The 24,197-nt window shown below is 33.5% G+C and overlaps 2 protein-coding genes across 2 annotated transcripts in view; both read right to left on the minus strand.

Moving 5' to 3' along the window:
- The window catches only part of khdrbs3 (KH domain containing, RNA binding, signal transduction associated 3), a 453,020-nt gene that overhangs the window by 392,771 nt on the left and 36,052 nt on the right, over positions 1 to 24,197 (minus strand). The window lies entirely within an intron of this gene.
- On the minus strand, positions 3,154 to 13,839 carry LOC135775512 (CMP-N-acetylneuraminate-beta-galactosamide-alpha-2,3-sialyltransferase 1-like). The gene is made up of 7 exons (XM_065285777.2): positions 13,561 to 13,839; positions 13,116 to 13,469; positions 8,433 to 8,608; positions 6,980 to 7,159; positions 4,642 to 4,687; positions 4,375 to 4,494; positions 3,154 to 3,990 (listed from the first exon to the last, which is right to left on the minus strand). The coding sequence occupies exons 2-7, from the start codon at positions 13,377 to 13,379 to the stop codon at positions 3,823 to 3,825; spliced, it is 954 nt and encodes a 317-aa protein (XP_065141849.1). The 5' UTR covers positions 13,380 to 13,469; positions 13,561 to 13,839; the 3' UTR covers positions 3,154 to 3,822.

Here is a 24,197-nt window from a genome sequence, read left to right on the forward strand (position 1 = left end):
AATTGCCTTAAAGGGGAATCAAACCCGGGTCGCCCGTCTGTCACAGAGTCACATAATAGAAGTTGATCTCTACACTCCTAGCCTCCAGCAAAATTCACGTTAAAAAAAAATTGTGTTGAGGAAGTGGAGGAAGTGACGTATGCCATAAAGGGGTCGAATTTTGTAGGTTTTTTTTGTGCTTTGGTTACTACCCGAAACCCTAAGTTTTAAAGTACGAGTAAAAGCAATACACACCCCGTCAGGCTATGGTAGACATGTCATTCAACCTATTTAAAGTCGATGTACTATCACAAGGGTCTTGAAAATTTATTATGAAGGTTGAAAAACTACATGGTGTCGCTTTAACTTAACAAATTAGGTTAAGCAATTTCAACTTAAATTATGTCAATATTACTCTGAGGCTATTTGGGGGATTTCTGCCTGGATTTGGCCTTACCAATTTCAAAAGCTTCCCATACCCACATGCAGAGGTTTACATACAAAAGTTTGGTAGCATTTTACAGGAAACCCTTTGAAATTACATAAAACACTGTTGAAAGTGCTAAACATGGTTGTATGTGTTGTCAGTCCTAATTAACACAAAAATAAGTAGGTGCTTTTGATGTTTTTTTTCTAAAGTCTGTATTTAAAAGTGGATAACTGAGTTCCCCTGAGTGGGAATGAAACCTGCAGACAGTTTCCAGTAAATGTCAGCTTATAGAGAAAAATTATTTTTTTTCTCTATTATAATCTATGCAAAAGTTATTCTAGTCCAACTGAAGGGAGGAATAATATCCTTTTTGTATTCAATTTCCACCTAAAATTATTTGTTATTTATTAAGTGTCCCCATGACCACATACAGTGGAATAAATGCAATATCTTTATATCATTTTACAGAAAATCTTTTGAAGTTACATAATTTTTTTCCAAATTTTCTTTTTTTATGTTGTAAACACTGTCTTTGATATAACTCTGGTTCTGTGTGCTCTAGCAGACTGCAGACAGTTCTGGTTGTTAGCAGCAGCAGACAGTAAACACCCAAAAAAAAAGAATGAACTCTTTAGCATTTTGAATTAAAAATGTATTCTTATTTTACTGAAGGGTGCGAAATTACATTTCTCATATAAAAATACTTTTTTTGTTTTGCACATATAATAAATAGCAATGGATTATTCATGCACACAACCAAAGAAAATGCTGTGAATTTATTCATTTTTTAGAGTAGGACCTAAAATAAAAGATGGTGTAGCATTTATGGCTATATGTGCTATCTGAGGCAGTTCATGGTCAAGTTTCACATACGTTTACAAAAGACCATTTTTTTCACCTCGTTATTCATTCAACGATTGTTGGACATGAAGTAGCCATTCCTGAGAGTGAGAGCTTTCATTTGATATAAAACTTTCCCATGTTTGTCTTATTTGAAAAATATGAAATATGTGAATATTTAATGATATAAAAAATGGGGGGGTAATAGTGTAAATTAAGTATAAATAACTTTCTTACAGTAAAAAATATGTCAAAGTGATGCATATCTGCAGAAAGTAGAGACTCTAAACTTTCAAACAGTATCTCATTTGTGGTACTGGGTCCATGACAGACCATTAAAAATTAAAAGAATATTTTATATTAAGTCATAATAAGTTATTTTGGACCCTGCACAGGGTCCGCAGAGTTAAGTTGAATTGACTTGTAAAACCAAGTTGTTTTAACATCATGCTGCATCTTTAGCTGTCACTGGGGCATTCACCTTTGCATGTAAAGTTCATAATAGTACATATAGTGCCAAATGTATATGATACATATATTGGGACCTTTGAAAAGGTTCTGCCCTAGGGACCATTATTTCTGCCATACTTCAAAATTAGGACAACCAGAAAATTAACCAGTGAAGGAACCTTAATGTTACATACTTAAAAATAAACGCACCCTTAAATATAAAGGTGGGAGTGCTAAGAAGAACCTGTGGCAGTTTCATTTTTATGAGTCATAATGTGATTACTGGCATCTCTTTGAAATCTTTGTAAGGTTTTAATTGCCCTCCGTACTCTGATTTAAATCTCTTGACATGATTACGAGCCTTCAGAAACAATACGTTTAATTATGAAGTGATTGATTTTATTGTGCATCATTGCGGTAAGAATACCTTTGCTGCAGGAAGTTCTGTGGCATCCAGAAATGCAAGTTATCCATGCAGTCCAGCAGGAACTGAACTAATCTAAAACCAATGAAAACTGAAAGATCGATTGAACTTATAAATAACTTCAAATGGTGACACCTAAAACATTAAAGTTTATTCATCTTACATTTTCTCACTTTTAGTAAAAAGAAAAAAAAATAGCCTAGATGTTACCAATAACTTCAAATGGTAAAACCTAAAAAAATTAAAAGTTTATTCATCTTATATTTTATTACTTTTAGTAAAAAAAATAAAAAAGTACAATAGGTGTCAGCAATTAAAGTAATATTTTAAAGTTTTATCACCTTAAATTTTTCATTTAAAGTGAGAAAATGAAAGATAAAAAAAAGTATTTGTTTGGTGTTAACAATTAAAGTTGTATAATCTTTTGATTTTAATTATTAGACAAAAGTAATGAAAATACACATGATAACACAAAAAAGTTACAAACCTGATTCCTTTTTGGTACAAAGGGTCATCCCTACAAAGTGAAACTTTCACGTGAGCACAAAAAACTATCCTTTAGATATTTTTACTCCAATGTCATCATATCGGCTTGGTACATCTCAACTCTATTTATAGCGCACAAAAAAATAAGGGGCAGGAGTGACAAAATATAACAGTAATTTGATATGTTTTGGAGCTTGATGGACTTTGCGATAAAAATTATCATAAAGAAACATCGCATCCTTCTTGTCATCATAACTTTGTTTTAGATCAGACTTAAGATAACTCCGTTTATATGACTTTGTTGGCTGTCACCACAGCCATTGCTTATTTTTATCTCGGTGACCTACTGTAAGTGTTTTGAATCAAATTACTGAAATAATTTATGGTGATACATGTTTTTAATGTGTTTTAAGTCATTAACACATTTTACACATTCACGATTTCCCCATCCCCTTCTCTTACATGTCCTGTTTTAAAAATTATATTTTAATTGACATGTATGAGTTTATGCAGTTGTAAAAAATGAAACTTTCAAATACACAAATAAGAAAAGGGAGTGACTTTATTATTCTACAAAAGTTAAATAATTAATGAAATAATAATCCCAAACAATACAGCACTGAACAAATTGCCTGCACAATATACTGGGTGACAAATGTATTTATCCAATGCACTCTAATAAATACTAGGTTAATTTAAAGACCCAACGTTGGGTCAAAAAGAGAAAAACGAAATGGTTTGTTATTTATGCTGGGTTGTTTCAACCCATTATTTGGTCAAACATAAACAAATTCTAGGTTAATTTAACCCAGAGGTTTAACTGGGGGGCCCGTCCTGGTGCTGGAGGGGGGCCCAGTTTTATGAAATTTAATAAAATACATTCATTTATCATAAGTTCTGTGTTATTAAACCTCAAAAAAATATTAACCATTGTTATTGTATAGTTTAATATGTTTTGTTCAATTCTCAGATTCAAGTTTCAGATTGTTTTATGTCAGTGGCACGTCTTGAATTTTCTTGTGGGAGGTGCATTTATAATAAAAGTTCCTTGAGAATGTATAGCATAATTTAGCTTGACAGTATATTACTCTGGCTCTCTGGAATACTTTATTCTGATTGGACACTCCAACCATCCATCATGTTTCTCAATAGTGCAATTTGGTATTGTACAACAATGACATCTTTAAGGAACGTCTCTGAAATGCGACTTGCTTCATGTCCAACCCTTGTACATTAAAAGATTTTTTTCCCGGTGAAGTCGAATGATTGTTTCATATTCAATGTCTCCCGAATGACTTTCATTAGCAACTGGAGTCAATGTTTTGTCAAAATAATGATGCCAGTTTCCATCTTTTGTAGCTCCAAACCCAAAAACATGAACCTGACAGAAAGAAAGAGAGTTCATAGTAAATAAGTGCACATCCTTTTTGTAATTTACAAAACAATTGGTTTTTTTCCAGCTCGACTTTTCTCTCTTAGATTAAATTGTGTCACATAGGTCAAAATACAAAGTGGATTTCTTTCCTTTCACATTTGAGGAAAAGGTCACATTGGTTTTCGGGAGGAAGTTTTATGAGAACATACTGGGTTTATCTCTAAACTGATCTGTATACTGTCAATAAAGTGTCACATGTGAAATGAATTAAAGTTCAAAGGCCTTTTGTTTTTGTATAAACAGCCTGTACTCTATTGTAATACAATTACAGCTTTAAACAACACCACATATGACGTCATTTTTTTTTGAGAACTACAACGAATGGTTTACCTCATCACAGATGTGCAGAGCAAATATCACCGTTAGGAAACCAGAAGACGGATATCTGCCATGAAACTGTGTCCAGTTCTTATGGACATATTTCATAAACTCTGGGTGAAGTATCATCACCTGAAACCGAAATAAAACAGGACGCTTACAAACCATACTTCTTGATGCTTTGATCTGGTGTAGATATAAACTTACTTCAGATAATGTTTAATTAACAATGTATGTAACACATTTTTTGTTGTTTGTTATAATAAGTGATTTGTTTACCTTGTCCTTATTGGCGTTTATTGTCGATGGAACGTTCATATATGTTCTGAGAAGGAAATAGAGGAGATAAAATAAAACTTTTTCACATAGCAAAAAAAATGAAATATCATTGTTGTTAGTTCTTAAAACAATTCTTTAAAAGTTAAAAAATAAAATTACAAATATTTTTTAAAAGGCATCACAAAAAGTATGCTTTTACGCTGTGAGATACAAAAGCTGAAGGTACAAAAGGTACACAGTACCCTTTAAAAAGATCCTAATATGTAGGCCTACCATTTAGGTACAAACATTAAGATATCTCAACCCAGTCTCACGAAATTTCGTGATATAGTCACATAACTTTTTGATTCTTTTTTCATGATATTGTCACGAATTTCCGCGTTTTTCATGATCGTATCACCAATTTCTGTTTACGTGTCATTGTCACGTATTGGTTACTCAACTGCTTTTTCCTATTTTCAAACCATTGTTGTTTTAGGGTAAGATTTGGTGTTTGCATTACCCCTCGTTCAGACAGCCAGCGACGTTATCGCTGTGTGCCGCCCGTCTCTTTCAATGAGGCGTTTCTAAATCTGCTTGTCATAAACAAATGAGTACCATCCACACCAGTAACTGACGAGAGAAGGATGACGTGAACTCCACTGCTTCGTTCTCATTGGTAGTCGCTCCCGAAGTTCGCTCAACATTTGCATAAAGTTAAACTTTTCTTAACTTTCTCGCGTCGTGGACACGCCCATACGGTCACCAACGATCACCTTCGCTCGTGTCGCCGGAAGTCGCCCGGTTTCCATTGAAATGAATGAGATTGCGTCGCTCTGCTACTGCTGGTCGCTGGCTGTCTGAATGGGGCGTTAGGATGTCACTTTAAGTATTGGTTTATAAAAAAAATCTGATTTATTTAAACCATTGTCGCCTGGCGTTAGGGTTAGAGTTGGGTTTGGGTAAGGATGACATTTTATGTAAATCTAACCCTAAACTGAAGCGACAATGGTAAGAAAATAGGACAAAACAGTTGAGTAACCAATACGTGACAATGACGCTTAAACAGAATTTTGTGATATGATCACAAAAAAGTCCTGCACTTGGTAGGTTTTTTCCATAGCGTCAGAAGTTTGCTGCTTATCCATGATTTATCTTTTGAGCATTTCTGTCTATGATAAAATCATAAAAAAGCATGTGATGCACTGTTCTGTTATGCTGGTGAATAAAAATAGATTCAGCACGGATAGTGAGGATCTCCCTGGTCTCTGCTTCAGTTCAGTTTGCAGACATTTCTCATTGTGATTGTTTATATTTATAAGCCCTGTGTCAAAGAGCTGAACCATAACTTGTTGCGATGACAGAGTAAATATCATTACAGTACACCCCTTACAACATATTTGTATTTTTACTGAATTTTTTGGGATCAAAGTGTTACGTGAAGGGGGTTTTGAGGTACAAATATAAACTCTTTAGGTACAAGGGTATTTTTTGAAAGGGTACCGCCCAAGTAACTTTTTTCAAAGAGTGTTATAAAGCTAATCTAATATTTTCTAATATGTAGATACAACTATATATTGCCAAAATGTGAACACTGTAAGCTACCCAGTTTTACAAAATTATGTACCTATAGTCACGTAATTTTTTTATTCTTTTTCGTGATACTGTCACAAATTTACGTGATTTTTTGTGATCATATAACGAATTTCTGTTTATGTGTCATTGTCACGTATTGGTTACTCAACTGCTTTTTCCAATTTTCAAACCATTTTCACTTTGGTTTAGGGTTAGATTTGGTGGTTGCGTTAGGATGTCACTTTTATTAGATTATACTATTTTTTCTGATTAATTTTTTTACATTTTCAAAATTTTAAAACATTGTCGCCTGGCATTAGAGTTGGGTAAGGATGTCATTTTATGTAAATCTAACCCTAAACCGAAGCGAAAATGAAATGAAAATGGAACGAAAAAGCAGTTAAGTAACCAATACGTGACAATGACACGTAAACAGAAATTTGTGATACTATCACGAAAAATTACGTAACTTTAGGTGCGTAATTTTGTGAGACTGGGCTGCTGTGAGACTGTTACTGGTGGGTATTTTAAAAAATAATGCCTAATATTTGCACAGTGGTATGGTAATGCTAAAATCTCAGAAATTGCACAGTTTAGCTTTATGAAAGTGGTCATGTAGTTACTCAAGCAATATCTTTAAACAAAACAAAAATTGCAAATAACCCAGCATTTGTTCTTTTACTATGAGATGTTGCACATTCAATACTAAAACCTTAAGGCGTTTTAAAATATACAATTAGATTTTGGACATATTGTGTGTAATAATAAAATGAGTAATTCTTACTCGTTGATGTCTTTAGTGGTGAAGGCACTGATAAGCCACTCAATGTCCAAAATCTTAAAAGGAAAAAACACCAGATGGGTGGAGTTGTCCAAATCCATGACGCTCTCAGGGTATAAAATCCGATGAGTGGTATTTGAACCCACATCCTCTTCAAAACCTTCTGTGGGACCTTTATTGATCCTGAGGGACAAACACACATCAACAGGTTATTAGTGAATAACACAATGGTTCAAATATTTTGATAAATATTTTCTCTTTCATTCTGGGCGGCAAGGGCAGTAACTGTAACATTGAGCGTATTTTACAGTATTTAACACATATTTATAACAATTTCATTGGGCTCCGTAAACATTTAAAAAGAACACAAAGAATGGCCTTCTCAGCTGCCGTAGTTGCAATTCTTGCATCATCAGAGCAGGGTGTTCAACGCATCACCGTTTCTGTTTAAAAAACGCTGTGCACCATTTTGTCGGGGCTGAACGCAGCCCAGGGCGGTGATGTGTTGAAAACCTGTTGTGATGACGCAAGAGTTATAAATCAAATTAGAATAATATAAATGTATAACATAATGCAACAGTATTAGCAGTGGGACAAAAGTAACAAGTGTTACTTTCGTCCCGACAGGAACTCCTGACATAAAACCCGATTTACTTTTATTTTGAAAAACTCTGAGAAGGCAAACTTCAGGATGTGTTACAGCACTAAATAACCTGTAGATTTTTCTGCAACACATAAAACAAGACACATAATGCGTTATAAGAAAAAAATGACTGCTTTAGGAATTTACTTTTAATGGTCAAATACAGCTTTCTGGACCTACACGCGCAAAACGGTGACAAAATAACACAATATTTGTCAGCTGCTTGTTTTATTTACTTTAACCTATTCCACTCCAAAGCTGACTTACTAACTTGAACATAAGTTTATAAGACACTGTCAGAAAAAAAGGTACAAAGTTGTTCCTTTTTCTGTCGCTGGGGTGGTACCCTAAAAGGTACCTTTTTGTACCTTTATGGGTATAAAACACTTTGAAATGTTGTACCTTATGGGGTGCAATATTATACTCTAAGGACCATTTGTGTACCTTAAGGAACAATTTTGTACCAGTTAAATTTTTGGGGTACAAAACAGTTAACCTTTAAAGGTACAAAATAGATCCTTAAGGAACAGTTATGTACCCCAAAAGGTACAACATTGTATCATGTTTATATACCTCTAAAGGTACAAAACAGTACCTTGGGGTACCACCCCAGCGACAGTTTTGTACCTTTTTTTCTGACAGTGCAGTATGAGTATGAATGTGACATTTTCAGCCAAAAATGTAAATATAATTTCTCACAATGCATTTATTACCGAAATACTTAACTATCTGTTAGTCCAGATAAATATCAGTTAATTCTCATGTTTTCTATTTTAGTTATAAAGGATGCACAAAGTGTTTATTATTTGTTACCTCATGACACAGTCTTTGGAATCTATGAGAGGTCCATATCGCGATCCCAGAAGGTTTCCTGAGTTCCCGACAACAGCACAGGTTCTGCAGCGGTTTGGATCTTGATCTGGGAAGAGCGGGAACAGGTTCCTCACCACGGTTGTGTAGTTGGCATTACGTTTTACCTTTTGTAGTCTCTGTGTAACATTTTAAAAAGAAATAACTTTTAATTCAACAATGGCCAAGTCTACAGTAAATGCTACCAAAATCTTTGATGTAGTGATGTTATGTTCGTGATCTATAATCCGTCTTTTTGAACAAATCTTTTAAGTGGATGAATCTATGAATCTTGAATCTATAGCAAAGGTGAAGGTTGTGAAGAAGCATACAGTATCATTGGTTTAACCTACTGAACTATATAACACAAAGACTGAACACAATAACACAAAAATGTTATTATATATTGTTTTGTTTTTTGTTGTTGTATACCGTGCTTGAGTTAACTTGAATGCATGTAAGTTAACAGTTTGCATGCTCAAACAGATGTGCTTTGTTGTGATTTGTAAGAAAGATTTCAATTGTGTGCTTAAATAAAGCATAGATTGTTTAGTATGAACAAATTCAATGACACACTTACCTTTGATTTATTCAGCTAAGTAATATAAATACAAAAGTGAAAGATTAATCCTGTGTTTAAACCTTTACTGATCTTGTTTAAACATGTCTAAAATAACATGTATTTCCACTTTTACTCTACCTATCCAGTCCCAACGAAAGCATGCTCGTAATAAAAAAGCTGCCAACTTTCAGCAATTTTCCTTTATCTAACACAAAAATCATTAATGTAATGTTAAGATATTTAAAATTTGACATAAAAAGAGTTACATAAAATTATATTAAAAAGAAAAGTGTTTTTTTAACATAAAGTTTACTATTTAAAATGTATTTGTTAGTTTAAACTATATAAAGCAATATTTTGTACGGTTATTATAAAATGTCATTATTGTCATCATAACTGTTAGCCAGGTAATGAATGACGTCCCTGCATTAAAGCTATTTGATTATTTTTAACCCTGATAGCAGATGTACAACTTGGGTAAAATCCTTTAATTATTATTATTATTTATTATTATTAATATTGATAACAATTGTGCTGCTCAGGTCCAAAAATGTAAAAAATAATTCAAATGTAATAATAACACTGCATAAATTAAAAATAGCTCACTGTTTTGCACTTTAATTATTATAAATGAAACAGATATCAGCTTGTTTATATGCTGGTTAGACTATTGCCTACTTCCAGTGTAAGGATATGCATCTGATTTCTTCCTTTTTGTTTACTTTTGACTCATATGACTGTGTTTACGAGAAAACTTGTATAGAGACGGTATTGCGAGATCAGTTTGTGTGAACATGCCTGTTCAAGAACGAGGAAATGCATGCACTTTAAAAAAAAGGTGCCACAAAAGGTTTTTTATAGTGATGCCATAGACAAACTATTTCTGGCACAAAGAACCATTCAAAAACCAAGTCAAGGTTTTTTTGGCGGCTGGTCAAAAATTAGCCAGAGAAGAAAGCTACTTTAACATGGTAGCAAAAAGTTAAATATATAGTGCAAATTAATACAAAATAAAATCATTTAGTTGTATTATTTCGCTGTTAGTCATGTTATCATTTATTTAAAAAAATAATCAAAAATCAGTTTTGTGTGTGTCATGTTTGTGTGATCTGCTTCATGTGATGTTAAACATGTAAAATGATGCGCGGTCTCTGTTCATCTGGTCTCTTCACAAATAAATAAACAAACATATTTGCTTGTATGCTTGTCTTGTAAGTTCATGATTGGAAATGTTATTAAAACATGAAATGACTGATAATAATTGATGGCAGAATTTTTACAAGTGAAAAAGTCTAACACAACCTCTGGTGTGTGTATGTGTGTGCGTGCGTGTGTGTGCATATGTGCGCGTGCGTGTGTGTGTGTGTTTGAATAATTACCTTGATTAGTTAATTAGGCTACTGATAATAAACCCATATTATACACAAATTTACAGATTCATTGTACATTTATTTCATGCTTTAACAGTAGACTTCAACAGTAACATTTTCAGCATTTTAGCTAAGCTGTAATGATATTCATCACTTGATAAATGGCTATTCATTACTGCAGTAAAAGTTTGATTTTAAGTTTGTTTGCACCCCCCAAAAATGTTTTGCACCAGCCGCCACTGAAAAGAACCTTTTTTCACTAAAGGTATTGTTAAACAGAAAGCTTTCCTAATGTTAATGGTTCTTTTATGGGATCATGTAAGAATGCATTTATACTTTTAGCTGCCCTATCTAGTTCCATAGAAAACTTATCATTTAATGATAAATACATTGTAAAAAAATTCCGTAGAAATTTGCAGCTGGGTTGCCGGTAACTTACCGTAGATTTAAACATGTTATTTACTGGCAACATTCTGTAAAGATTCTGTAAAGATAAAACTTCTTAATATTTAATATTCATTTAACTTTGAACAAACTGTTGTCAGTAAATAACATAAATTTAAATCTACGGTAATTTACCGGCAACCCAGCTGCAATACCATTGTAATTTCTACAAATTTTTTTACAGTGTATGTTTGCACTGAAATGTACACCTAGTTCTGTTAAATGTTCTTCCCAGTGATGCCATTAAAGAACCGTTTTGAAAATGGGTTAAAAAGAACCTTTTAGTCAAAGGGTCTTAAAAGAACCAATATCTTACTTATCTTTTAAAGGGCGTGTTGCAGGTTAACCACCACTGTTGATTAATGGGTACATAAATCACTCAAGATATGTATATCATTTTTAAAATGTCTCAAAAAAGGTCTTAAAGACCATTTTTTAAACGTTTTTGGTATAAACGTTTTTTTTTTAAGCAATTCGGTGATGACGTCACTTTGGGGAGAAGTGGATGAAAGCCTCAGCCAGAGCCATAGAGATAGATGAGACATTTATAGCCGTTTTATTAATACTTACGTATAAAATATGAAAATTATATATACATAATAGGAAATATATAATGTGGTACTGCAAAGTTACCCTGCTAATTATTATTTATGATATATGTGGAGATAAATAAAACTTTGCAAATCTGCTGATTTAATCCATTCATGTCCTGACCACCAGGCTAGAGAGTTTTAAACATCCTTAATCCACACTTACTAGTCTATAATATCTAAAATATATTTTTTATTTAAAATATATGTGACGACGTGCCTCACTCAGCTTCCAGGATTTGAGTCATGCTGCCTGAATCCGTTTGTGCTGAAGATCGCATACACCCATTTCAGCAGGATTATGGTCCCCCTCAAACCAGCACGCACGAGTATGTTAATTGTTTGTTTACTTTCTACACAAAGTTATGCTAACGCTATCTGGCTGTCTGCCTATCTCTCTATACTAGCCCATCTATCTATCTATCTATCTATCTATCTGTCTGTCTGTCTGTCTAAATTTATCTGTCTGTCTGTCTGTCTGTCTGTCTGTCTGTCTGTCTGTCTGTCTGTATCTATGTATTTATCTATAATTTGCATTGATATAATCTGAATATTGTACTGTACTCATCTCTCTAGTCACTCTCAATGCTCTTAAGGCAAATTCTCTCCGCAACGTGACATCATGCAGTGCGTTTAGGGGGAAAACAGAATCCTTGCAAACCGCTTTACTTTTTCGTATTGTATTCCGTTTTGTGATAACCATAAACATAAAATACAATAGATAACATTTTAAATGTTTATTATCAACAAGCAAATTGCCCAAATTCGTGGAAAAATTTACCCTGCAACACGCCCTTTAAGAGTCTAAGGCAGTGGTTTTCAAACAGGGGGCCGCGAGATGGTGCCAGTTTTATGACATTTTATGAAATACATTAATTTATCATGAATTCTGTGTAATTAAACCTAAAAAAAATATGGCTACTAACCAAAAGCACTACTTTTTTGTATAATTTTAGAGTTTTAAAACAGTTTGTGTCACAAATTTTCTTTGGGGGGCCGGGAAGGAATGCATCGTTTACAAGGGGGCCGCACACTGAAAAAGTTTGGGAACCACTGGTCTAAGGAACCATTTTGTACTATAAAGAACCTTATTTGTGTGTGGTTTTATGAATGTTAAAGATTTCTGGAACCACAAACCCTGACAAATAACCTTTAAGTAACCTTTATCATTAAGTGTACACAGAGCATACAGTATATGTTCAAATGTTTCCTTATAAATTGGTAACACTTTACAATAAGGTTCATTAATTAACATTAGTTATGTATTAACTAACATGAGCAAACCATGAACAATACATTTGTTACAGTATTTATTAATCTTTGTTAATGTTAGTTAATAGAAATAAAGCTTTTAATTGTTCATGTTGGTTCACAGTGCATTAACTAACGTTAACAAGATTTTAATAAAGTATTAGTAATTGTTGAAATTAACATTAACAAAGATTAATAAATGCTGTACAAGTGCAGTTCATTATTAGTTCATGTTAACCAATGAACCTTATTATAAAGTGTTACCATTAAAATATTCGTCAGCAGCCCAGCATGAGATATATATGAAGAGAAAGGTTTCAAAACGATTAATAACATAAGTTTAAAAAAAAAGTAAAAAAACGGAGTTATCTCGTTTTGAAACCAAACTCTCCGGATTCAGGCTTCATGGAAAGTTTGAGAAAATTCTTACCGTCCACCAACTCGAGACGTCTTTGCTTAACATGCTGTTGCTGCTGTTGAGCAAAAGATGGACTGTCGGTGCGTAACGCGCGAAGAACCATTCTGTGCCCTTGCGCTTCGGAGCGCACGCTACGCAGGCAATGTGCTCGGACACATGATATTTCTGGGTCAAAAGCTTCCACGAGTTTTCAAAGTACACGCACATGAGGATCGTGCAGCTCAGGAGCAGAATCGCATAGCGGTGACGACGAGGTTTCAGTTTGTTTAAGACCATCTTCCGTTCTCAGAGTTACTCCTGCGAGACGTGCATTGAGAAAACGTGAAAACGATGGTTCAGTGATGGAGACCAGTATTCCAAATATCCCTATAAGAGACAAAAAGTAGCAAATATTTCATTTCAAAACGACTTTATGATTAAACATTAAACAAATGAGTCAATATTAAAGTTCGCTTACCTGCTTTTTTATGTCTCACATATTCCTTAATTTATTAGTTCTATGAAACGTTTTATATTACGCTACGCATGTGGTGCAAACACGTTGGGTCGAGTGGTTGATTTCGTATTCAACAGTTTGAGGGTTGGTCGAGCCGGTTCATCCACCTGTTCTGTTATGATATCTGATATATGGAATATTCAGTGTTGAGTTTTAAACAAACTGTTTAAACGCGTCATGATGTTTCCGGATAAGAGTTCAAACTGTACAGTGTGTAGTTTGTGTATAGTTGCATCACATTTGCATGACTGGTTATTTGTTGAAGTATCTTTAATTAATTTCGGGAGGAGCATAATCATGTAATCCAACCAATCTGAGCAAAGATATCTAGCAGTCCCTCACCTTTATCCAGTGACACTTTTTGCAGAATCCCTCCCTCCTCCGATCACTTTATCCATCTGTCACGGGGTCAGACAGCACGCCAAATGCATTTATTTCCTATTTGGTCAAACATGATAATATTAAACATGTTTGGTAATGTGTGCATCTATATCAGACACCAACATGATACATGATGATTATGCTATTTCAGACATATATAACCTGAAAAATATTAAAGATTAACCTCCATGAGATGAAGCTGTAAAACTCCTTGACATCTCTCACATACAATGCATTTTAGTTGCCTTTCCTTTTCATTCTGTGATGACTGAATTCTTTCATTGCGAATGATTTTATTAGATCACCATGTTTTGGTCTTGATTCACAATGTCTAAAAACTTTAGCAATGAAGGATCAAAATACGCACATTCAAAAAAGTCTTAACTTAGTTACCAGGTGCAAGATCAAAAGATGAATCAAAAAAATTTAACAAAGATCTGCACAATGTTTGGTTCCCATTATTTCTTCATTAAGTTAAAAAGCAGCAGCGTTTCGTTCAAAGACCTTCGTCAGACAAAGGCTACTCACAGGTTGAAACAATTTCAATTACTGACACCTGTTAACAATCAGAGTCAGTCGAGTGAGTAGCTCTAAAGACATCACCTCAAAACATCATGGGATAACTCCTAAACATTCCCCCGTCTCTCTTTTTTTGAATGCAGTTGTAATAGACTTTCCCTTTCAAACCTGCTTTTAACCTACTTTCACACTTGTATTATAGAGGCAGGGTTACATTTTACCTGGGGTCATGAAACTGGAAAGGAAAGTTAGCATTGTTTCTTTTAACCCACACCAAAGCAGTGCCAAAGAAAACTGAATTGGAAATTGGATGTTTTATGAGCACTAAAACAGCCAAGAAGGATTTGCATGGTGACAACCCCAAGCGACAATGATTTAAAAATAGGAAAAAAAGAGAAAGCAATACATGAAATGAAACGAAAAAGAAAGTCGTGCAACAGACAAAAAAGATGAATTTCATGCCATGGACACAAATAAGTTAATCAAATTTTGCATGACTATAACACAACTTTTCAGGAGCTCATGTTGTTTTTTCTTATAGGGAAAATTTCACAAGATTTTTTAAGATGTCAAATAAATCTTTGGTGTCCCCAGAGTACATATGTGAAGTTGTAGCTCAAAATACCAGATAATTTATTATGTTAAAATTGCCTTTGTAGGTGTGAGCAAAAATGTGCAGTTTTAGGTGTGTTCTTTAAAATGCAAATGAGCTGATCTCTGCACTAAATGGCAGTGCCGTGGTTGGATAGTGCAGATTAAGGCGGTGGTATTTTCCCCTTCTGACATCACAAGGGGAGAAAAATATAAATAACCTATTTTTTCACATGCTTGCAGAGAATGGTTTACCAAAACTAAGTTACTAGGTTGTTATTTTTCACATTTTAAAGTTTGATAGAAGAACTGGGGACTCAATTATAGCACCTAAACATGGAAAAAGTCCGATTTTTATAATTTGTCCTCTTTAAAGATCTGGAAAGAGATCACACGCTGTACTTTTTGGGTCAAGTTGTCACCTGCAGTATTCATATACGACTGTTGACACACTAAATAGACATTGTCACGTAAATTAATATGTATCTAAGAACGTTGATCCAGGGTTAAGTAAGTGCATAATATAACCCCAGGTAAAATTTGATCAGTGTGATAAACCAGAATCCTGTTTATCAGGGGTAAAAAAATTCAACAATAAGGACAAAAATCAAGTCATAGGTTTGGTGGTAACTAGGTAATATATTTCTATATATTATATACTTTGACTGCTTGAGGGAGTTCATTGCACCATGAGTATATTTGTTTTTAATGCATGTCCTTGATGTTGTTGCAATGTAAATAAATCACATATGCTAAAGGAAAACTAAACCCGACTGCAATCTATGTAGAAAGAGTTTCGATATTGCTCAGGTTTCACCTCTTCACCAGAGGTTTGGATCTCTTTCATGCTGTTAAACGGCAGGGAACAAACACAACTGTCAGACAAAGAAAAATGTCCTGTTTACTCCATGTCAAGCATTCATAAAACAAACCGCCTCTTATTTTGCATAACAGCTTAAAATAGCCTAAATGTATTCGTTTTAACGGTAGGGTATGATCATGCAGTCAAAGCAAATATTTATTCAAGTCTTTTGATAATAAAGGTAAATTGTCAGATCAAATATCAGTTGATGCTTTTACATTACTAATTGCATTGTAAATAAATGTGAAAAAGTAGTAGCCTATATGCAAAAGACTGGGTTAGGGTTGTGAAGGCTGACACATGTAGAGGTGCTTTCCAACTTTCATGAAAAATGCCTTATTGTTGTACCAAACTAAACCGAGATGTTCAACACTCTTAAAATAATGGTGCTATACGAGAACCTTTTCTGTCTAAATGTTTTTTTAAAGCACGTTTAACATCTAATGAACCTTTCTGTTTTTCACAAAAGGTTCCTCAAGGTGAAAAAGGTTCTTCAGATTATAAAAAAGGAATAATGAAATGGTTCTTCAAAGAACCTTTGACTAAATGGCAGACATGGGACTTGTGACTTGGTGACTTGGACTCGAGTCGACTTGAGTCGCTATTTTTGTGACTTGTGACTTGACTCGGGACTTGACTTGACTTGAGACATGATGACTTGAATGACTTGAGTGTTAATCACATCATGTTTTCAGTTTGAATATAAAATATATAAATTATTTAAAAAAATAAAATTGACCCAGCTGGAGCTCAGGCTGAGAATGGCGTTGTCATGACTGAATCACGACATTATCATCAGCAATGCCCTCTCGTACACACACCACGCCCACTTAGATCAGATATCAACATGTCACCCGGAGGGGTACCAGGGTCATGCTTTCGGCTTCAACAAGATAGCAAAAGACGAACAGTACATTGCAAGACATGCAACATTAAAATCACGGGCAGCCAGACGACAGCCTCAAAGCGGTACAAGACTTGCCTACTTTTTCTAAGTTTGCCACCTGAACACACACACACACATACAAGGGGGGGTTCACATGTCGCGTCTTTTGCGCGTTCAAGTTCGTTATTTCAAATGTAGGCGCGCGAACGGAAGAGACGTGCACGCGGTGCGACGCGCTAGTTTTTTCTGGCCTCATGTGAGAGAGAGAGAGAGAGAGAGAGAGAGAGAGAGAGAGATGTAACAAAGTTTAATGTTGTATAAACTGTGTTTGAGAGAGAGGAAGGTTTTCAGAGAGGAGTCTGTTGGATGTTAAGCTGTTATTTGTTTTATGGACTCAATGTTGAAAATTTCAAACATTTAGAACACGGTTGGCAGAAGTGAAAAATAAATAATTTATGAAGTAACTATTTTGTTTGATTCCATGATGTATTTTATTGAACATGAGTATTTACAATGCAAATCCAAATTATTGTAATTTACTCATAGTTACTTTCTGTATATCTTGTCCTTTCACTTTATTAAGATCAGATTCTGCAAGTAAAATTACAATAATAAGGTGACTTGACTTGGACTTGACTTGACTTGACTTAGCCTGTGACTCGACTTGACTTGCCCAAGAAAAAAAATACTTGGGACTTACTTGAGACTTGAAGGTTCAGACTTGAGACTTACTTGAGACTTGCACATGTGTGACTTGGTCCCATCTCTGCTAAATGGCTCTTTGAGGTACCAAATAAGGTTCTTCTATCTATGGCATCGCTGTTAAGAACCTTTTAAGCACCTTTTTAAGAGTGTACTTCCAGGAATGTGGACAATTTCAATGTTTACATTTCCAAAAATGTTGGGTTTTTATTTACAGTTTAGTCAAATAAAATTTTAACCCAAATGCTGGGTTGTTGGAAAAGCAAAATGTCAGTTGAACGATACTCTGCTCATTTCTGTTTAAAGTCAAAGTAAATGCCCCAAAAGCATACCTTAAATTAAAATTATTGGCACATTTAATTAAGGAAAATCAAAAAGTTTTTATGCAGCATATAAAATGTAGAGATTTATAGGCTGATTAATTAATTATTGGAACAATCGGCTATAAAAATCCATACAGATTTTTCGAGTGCGTCTGTTGAGTCATATCATTATAAAATTATTAATGTACTGAATAGACAAAGGACAATAGTATTAGTCATACCTCTTACAGTTACACAAAAATACACGCAGATAAATCCAACCCAAATGTTTAATATCGATTATTACAATCGATTTGCATTTGTTTATTTCCAGCTGGAATTGTTTTATCTATAGACGGTTTCAGCAGTAACAACATAAACAAGCGGCTGTCGTGGTCCGCACGTAACTTCCGATAAACTCCGCTAAGAATAAATAACAACAAAGTTCTTTAAACGTAGTTTATTTATATAACAAGCAAAAAAAAAACAACACAGATTACATTGGAAACCAAAAAATTTGTTATTTTCGACGAGGCATTTGTTCAAGAGATCAGTTTAGCAACTAGTCAGACCATTAAAAAAACGAAACGGGAAGTAAAGTTCGGATTCAGACGTGTATCGCGTCAGCGCACGTGCGTCCGATAAAACCGTCTATATTTTAAAGTTAATAACGAAAGAAAGCAAACTATATACAGCTGTAAACTACATTAACATATCCGACTAATTAAAATCTGAATTCAATTCAATTTTTTATCATCACTGCAATCTTTTTTACTTTGATTGACAATCATTAAATGTTTAAACAGAAGCTAATACTGTAAAGTACTACACATATAATATACATTTATGTCATTTTAATTTTACCAGTGGAAGTATTTCACAGAAGAATTAACTTCAATACTTGTTTTTATTTGTTTATTTCATTTAACACATTTTCATGGTTCAGTACTGTTGTTTTATTAATTTTGTAATACATTTAAGCACTGTTTTGCTTTTAAGTGTTATGTTTGATTTTTTATTTAGTATTCAGTATTTTTATTCAGATTTTAAAATCTATCGTTTGATTAATCGGTAATCGGCAAGGAACCAACTTAGTTATCCATATATGTAAAATCCACTATCAGTCGACTTCTGATAAAAAGTTGTTTTAACTCAGAATCAGCCTTTGGGTTATAAAAAAACATGTTTGGGTAACAACAACCCAGCTTAATTTATAACTCAAATGGTTTGTTCTGTCCAATATTTACCCAACCATTGGTTAAAACAATTCACGTTGTTTTAAAGTGTAGCTTTTAAAAATGACAGCTGAAAATTTAAAGCAACCTGTTTAGTGTTTCCTTATGAAAGTAAAACACACCTGTTTAAGTTATCATAAGTACTTAATGCTTTAAGTAAATTCAATGAAGTGCAAGCCGTTACAGTATATACCAGGCAAGGTCAGAGAATAAACAAAACATTTAAAATAACTCATCGCTTCAAACACAAGACATCTTTAATCAACTAGTTATAGTGACAAACAATACTAAACTTGAATTATTTTTAACACATGTTGGGTATAATAAATAAATATATACTGGGTTGTTGTTAACCCAACAATAAGTTGAACAGCTAAAGTTTAATTAAAAAACCAAGCATAGGTTTATGTATTAACCCAACATGTGTTCTGTACAATATTAACCAATCATTGGGTTAAAAATGCTGGATGACTCCTTCAAACGTGATTAGTTTTATTATGAAATCCTGGCAACTTGTGTATGACTGTCAGGTTTTTCTTACTCATCTGTGGGTCACTGATTATTTAGGACACTATGATACGTAAGCAGAATTAAATACCTTGTGTACTGAATGTGTTTAGTGTGTCATATGTAAATGAAATATGTAAACTGACCTACCTAGATAAAACAAATGCATCTTGCTTCAGCGACATTTAATTTGAATATTGGTGTAACCATACAATATATTTATATAGCAGTATTGTGAAAAGCTGCAAATGTTTCTTTTTTGGACCCATTTGAAAGACAAAAAACACATTAAAGGTGTTTTTATTTTATTTTATTCTTTTATATAAAATGACATAGTATTTTACATATTTACCAAAAATATTTGAACCGTCCTTTCTGCTTGGTAGTAAATAAGACAAATTATGTAATGTTGATGTTATTCTGTGTTCTCAGTCTCGTTTACGTAAAACTATTCATATCAGGAACATCCTGTTTTTAATCACCTAATGCCATTCTTCTTATTCTTGATGAAAGTGGTAATAACTTTACCAGAAAATACCAATCTGCAGATAGTCATGTATGTTGAAATCAGATGCAATTCACATGACGAGTTAGTCATCATACAATAGGTATGTCACATCCACTGAACGTAAAAGTAAGGGCTGTGATCAAAAAGCCTTTGTCTTTATAACTTTAATAAAAGGTATCCATTAATATATACATGAGTCAACTGACCATGATTATCAATTTATTGTAACAAATAAAATAAAAATTCCCTCAGAGACGGTTCTTTGGACAGTAAAAGCATTAAAACAGCGTGGCTGCTGATGTCACTTTTTAAGACATCATGACATCATAACAACAGATGCAGTATAGAGATATGTAAAGTTTCGACACTCAAAAAAAGAATAAACAAAATTAAAAGTTGTTCGTTATGCTAATGCTACACATTTGTTTGGTTTTTATTTTTTTTTAGAAACTTAATCTCTTCCTTTTGAAAATACTCCCCTGCTCAATTTAAACTGCTTGCTCAGTTTACTTATTAATTTACTTAAAATTAATGTGTTGGGAGTTGGGACAACATCAATTATTTTCTTTGACGAACTGAAAATATGCAGATGGTTGATTTCCAAGCATACTTTGCTCAAATAATTCTAGTGCCGAGAGTTGGAAAATATTTAACTTTTGGTGAAAAGCTCAACTCGTAAATCAAATCCCCTAAGGTGTTGTGCACACCAAAGCTGTTTCTTCATATAAGCGTTTTGGTTGCTGTGATCGCTTTGTTTATCAGTCGTTGTATGATGCGCCGGTTGATTGTGGTGATATTTGTCCCGCTGCTCCTTCACTGTGATTGGATGGCCTCGTGAGAACTGACATTGAAAAGCTGAGCTTTTCACCCAAAATTGAATATTTTTCAACTTTCGGCCCTCAGCGCTGAGTTTACTCAGTTACTCAATTCACTGAGTGATGTCAACTTAAACCAACAGGTTGAACCAACTTTAACTGATTTGGCAATAAGCAAATTTCTGTGTTTACTCAACTAGTGACTAAGAAAGATTTCCTAAACAAAGTCTTTGTCTGACTTAGCCCTTTCTTGAATCAGAGACCTTTTTGCTGTGAGGCAACAATGATGTGAGCTAACCCATTGTGCCATCCTCTAAACTGAAACACACAGTTCTCAATCATGGTAACAATGAACAAACATCATTCCTTTAAAATAACTCTAAATACAATATAACTATTAACAACATAACAACATAAATCAAGCCAGCAAACATTAAAACAGTAATCTTGTTTAGTAAATATTAACCAAAGAAGTGAACATGTCGCAATGCATGCTGGGAACAATACAGACCATTGTTTTTTTATTGCTTGTCCATTACTCAGTTTGACAAGTTGGGTGAAAGAATTGGACATAAACTTATATATAATAATATTTGTTAGCTGGATGATTATGCTTTTTCATTCAGTGAGTGAACACAAAATAATGAATTGATTCCCTTTGTTCAAGTTACTTAATTATCTTTGTTGAAAGAACATTTTGAAGTTATATTTTTTTACAGTGTGCTTACTACAGTGTAATTTTGTAATGTTGAAATTTAGTTTAACTTTTAAATTAAGTTTTCTATTATGTATAGGTTTTTGGGGGTTTCCATAGTGGTAATTAAACCTAAGTGTTTCACTTAGGTTCCAGACGAACATGATATGGTACTCCAGGTTGTGGTGTTGAAATAATGCTCAGGAGATAATAAGGGACATAAAGCGTGCCCCACTTCTGTTTAGGCGTACAGTACTTAAAGGAGAAAAACGAAAAAAGTTTGGGAGAGATTAGAAAATCAGTATTTCTCAACCCAGGTGATGACGCCCCCTATAGGTAGTCTCAATAAACGTCTAAAAGAGGGCCTCGTGATCACCTAAAATAAATAAAAATAACACCAAACGAGCTAAAATAACTACATAAAAATAATTTTTTTTAGGAGAGATAAGTAACCAAATTTCCCACTAGCTAAATGACACCAACATTTGCACTACTGCACCATGTTTGGTTCATATTTTTCCATGCAAAGACAAAATAATAATAATAATTTAAGCACACATTCCTCAGCGTTAAATTTAAGCTATGTCAATGTTTTTTGAAAGGAATTTGGACACATGATCTTTTAATTATTATTATTATGGAGTATGCATGTTAGCTAAGAGATTTTTTAAATATCAGTAGACATCATGGTCTCTTTCACAGTTTTACTGCACTCTTTTGGTGAGAAAAGGCACTGCATGTAGGCCATTGATCATTTAAAGGGATAGTTCACCTTAAACTGAAAATTCTGTCAATTTACCCATCCTCATGTTGTTCTAAACCTGCATTAATTTCTTTTTTTCTGATTAATAGAAAATAAGATATTTTGAGAAATGATGGTTAACACATAGCAGATAGTGACCATTGATTTCCATAGAAGGAATAAAAAATATGATGGAATTTAATGGGTACCATCAACTGTGTGCTTATCATCATTTATCAAAATATTTTCTTAGTCATTTATCACAATACTTCCAAAATATTTTTTTCCTATTATGGAAGTCAAGGGTCACTATCTGCTGTGTGTTTACCATCATTTCTCAAAATATCTTTTTTGTGTTCATCAGAAAATAGAAATTAATACAGGTTTACAACAAAATGAGGATGAGAAAATGATGACAGAATTTTCTACTATCCCTTTAAATCAGAGGTTCTTAGCCTTCATCAGGACCCACCAACGTATTGTTCACAACAATATTTGAAGCCCCCACCCCAATTTCTACCAAAATAAATATTCAAGTTTTTGCATATCTACACAGATGTATAATTGTTATGACCAAACACTGAGGGGAAAAATCTTGATATGTAGTTATTTTAGCTTGTTTGGTGTTATTTTTATTTATTTTAGGTTATCATGAGGCCCTCTTTTAGACGTTTATTGAGACCTATAGGGGGCGTCGTCACCCGGGTTGAGAAATACTGATTTAAGCATTCATGGGCACCTCCTGTATCCTTACTACAGGTATGGTCGTGTAGAGGGCGCTGTTTCTCATATTATTAATTTTTATTTATATTTTTTATAAAGCACATTAACAATAAATATACACTTGAAATGAACATACAGGAAAAGATTTTAAAGAATCATAGTTTCAAATTAATATTACTTAAATGTGATTTGTTTGCTGTTTAATGTGAAGTTGCTAAACAGCAAAGATAACATAAACATGATTATTAAGAATCAAAACATGATAATAAACGAAATATGTGACTTCAGTGTGATTTGATTTAATGTAAAGATGCAAATAACTAAATAACCTAAACATGAACATTAATGTCTGTTTTATTTGATTTGATGTGAAGATGCAAAATAACAATAATGATGATAAAACATGGTTCTAAAGAAAGCATAACATGATTACAACGAAAATATTTCAAAGAAACACAAATTTAATGTGACATTAATGTGATTTGATTTAATATGAAAATACAGTAATAATAACATAGATGTAAATAATACATGCATTCAAAGGGCAAAGTACAGCGCCTTTGTGATGACAAGTCAACTTAGAACTTCCCACCTCATAATCTTCAAACAATGATAAAGTAAGTTATTTACTTATAGTATTTTTATTTACATTTCCAATTAAAGTAGTACACAAATTGAAAACCTTACACACCTGCACCTATAATTTCATATTTTATAAATAAACCTCTTTTGCAGTCCATGTTACATTACAACACAAATTCATCTTGGCTGTTTTAGTTTTCATGAAACATGCGATCTCCATGGGTCAACAGAAGCGGTGCCAACTTTACATGAGAGAATGGTTTCATGACCCCAGGTAAAATACAGTTGTAGCCTGCGGCCCACCTCCATAATTCAGGTTTGAGAGAAAATTACAAGGGGAGAGAGAGAGAATATCTCTACAAAGACAACTGCATTCAAACTGTGTGTGAGGTATACAAGATTTATGTCTAAACCTGTAATGATTGATTTAGTGATAATTATATCAGTGTTTAAAAAAATAAAAAAACACTGGCAAGGGTTCAGTTATCATCACAGAATGAAGCACTTAGAAAAGGAAAGACAACTTAGATGCAGTGTCTGTGAAAATAT

The sequence above is a fragment of the Paramisgurnus dabryanus genome, chromosome 19 (assembly GCF_030506205.2).
Source record: "Paramisgurnus dabryanus chromosome 19, PD_genome_1.1, whole genome shotgun sequence".
In the NCBI taxonomy this organism is placed as follows: Eukaryota; Metazoa; Chordata; class Actinopteri; order Cypriniformes; family Cobitidae; genus Paramisgurnus; species Paramisgurnus dabryanus.

Bases quoted from the DNA above. Each gene is read 5' to 3' on its own strand.
- LOC135775512 (XM_065285777.2), bottom strand. From the start codon at position 13,379: ATGGTCTTAAACAAACTGAAACCTCGTCGTCACCGCTATGCGATTCTG. The intron at 4,495-4,641 runs GTAAACAAATCA...TTTCGGTTTCAG, and splicing joins TAAACGCCAATAAGGACAAG to GTGATGATACTTCACCCAGA. The intron at 3,991-4,374 runs GTAAACCATTCG...TCTTTCTGTCAG, and splicing joins CTCTGCACATCTGTGATGAG to GTTCATGTTTTTGGGTTTGG.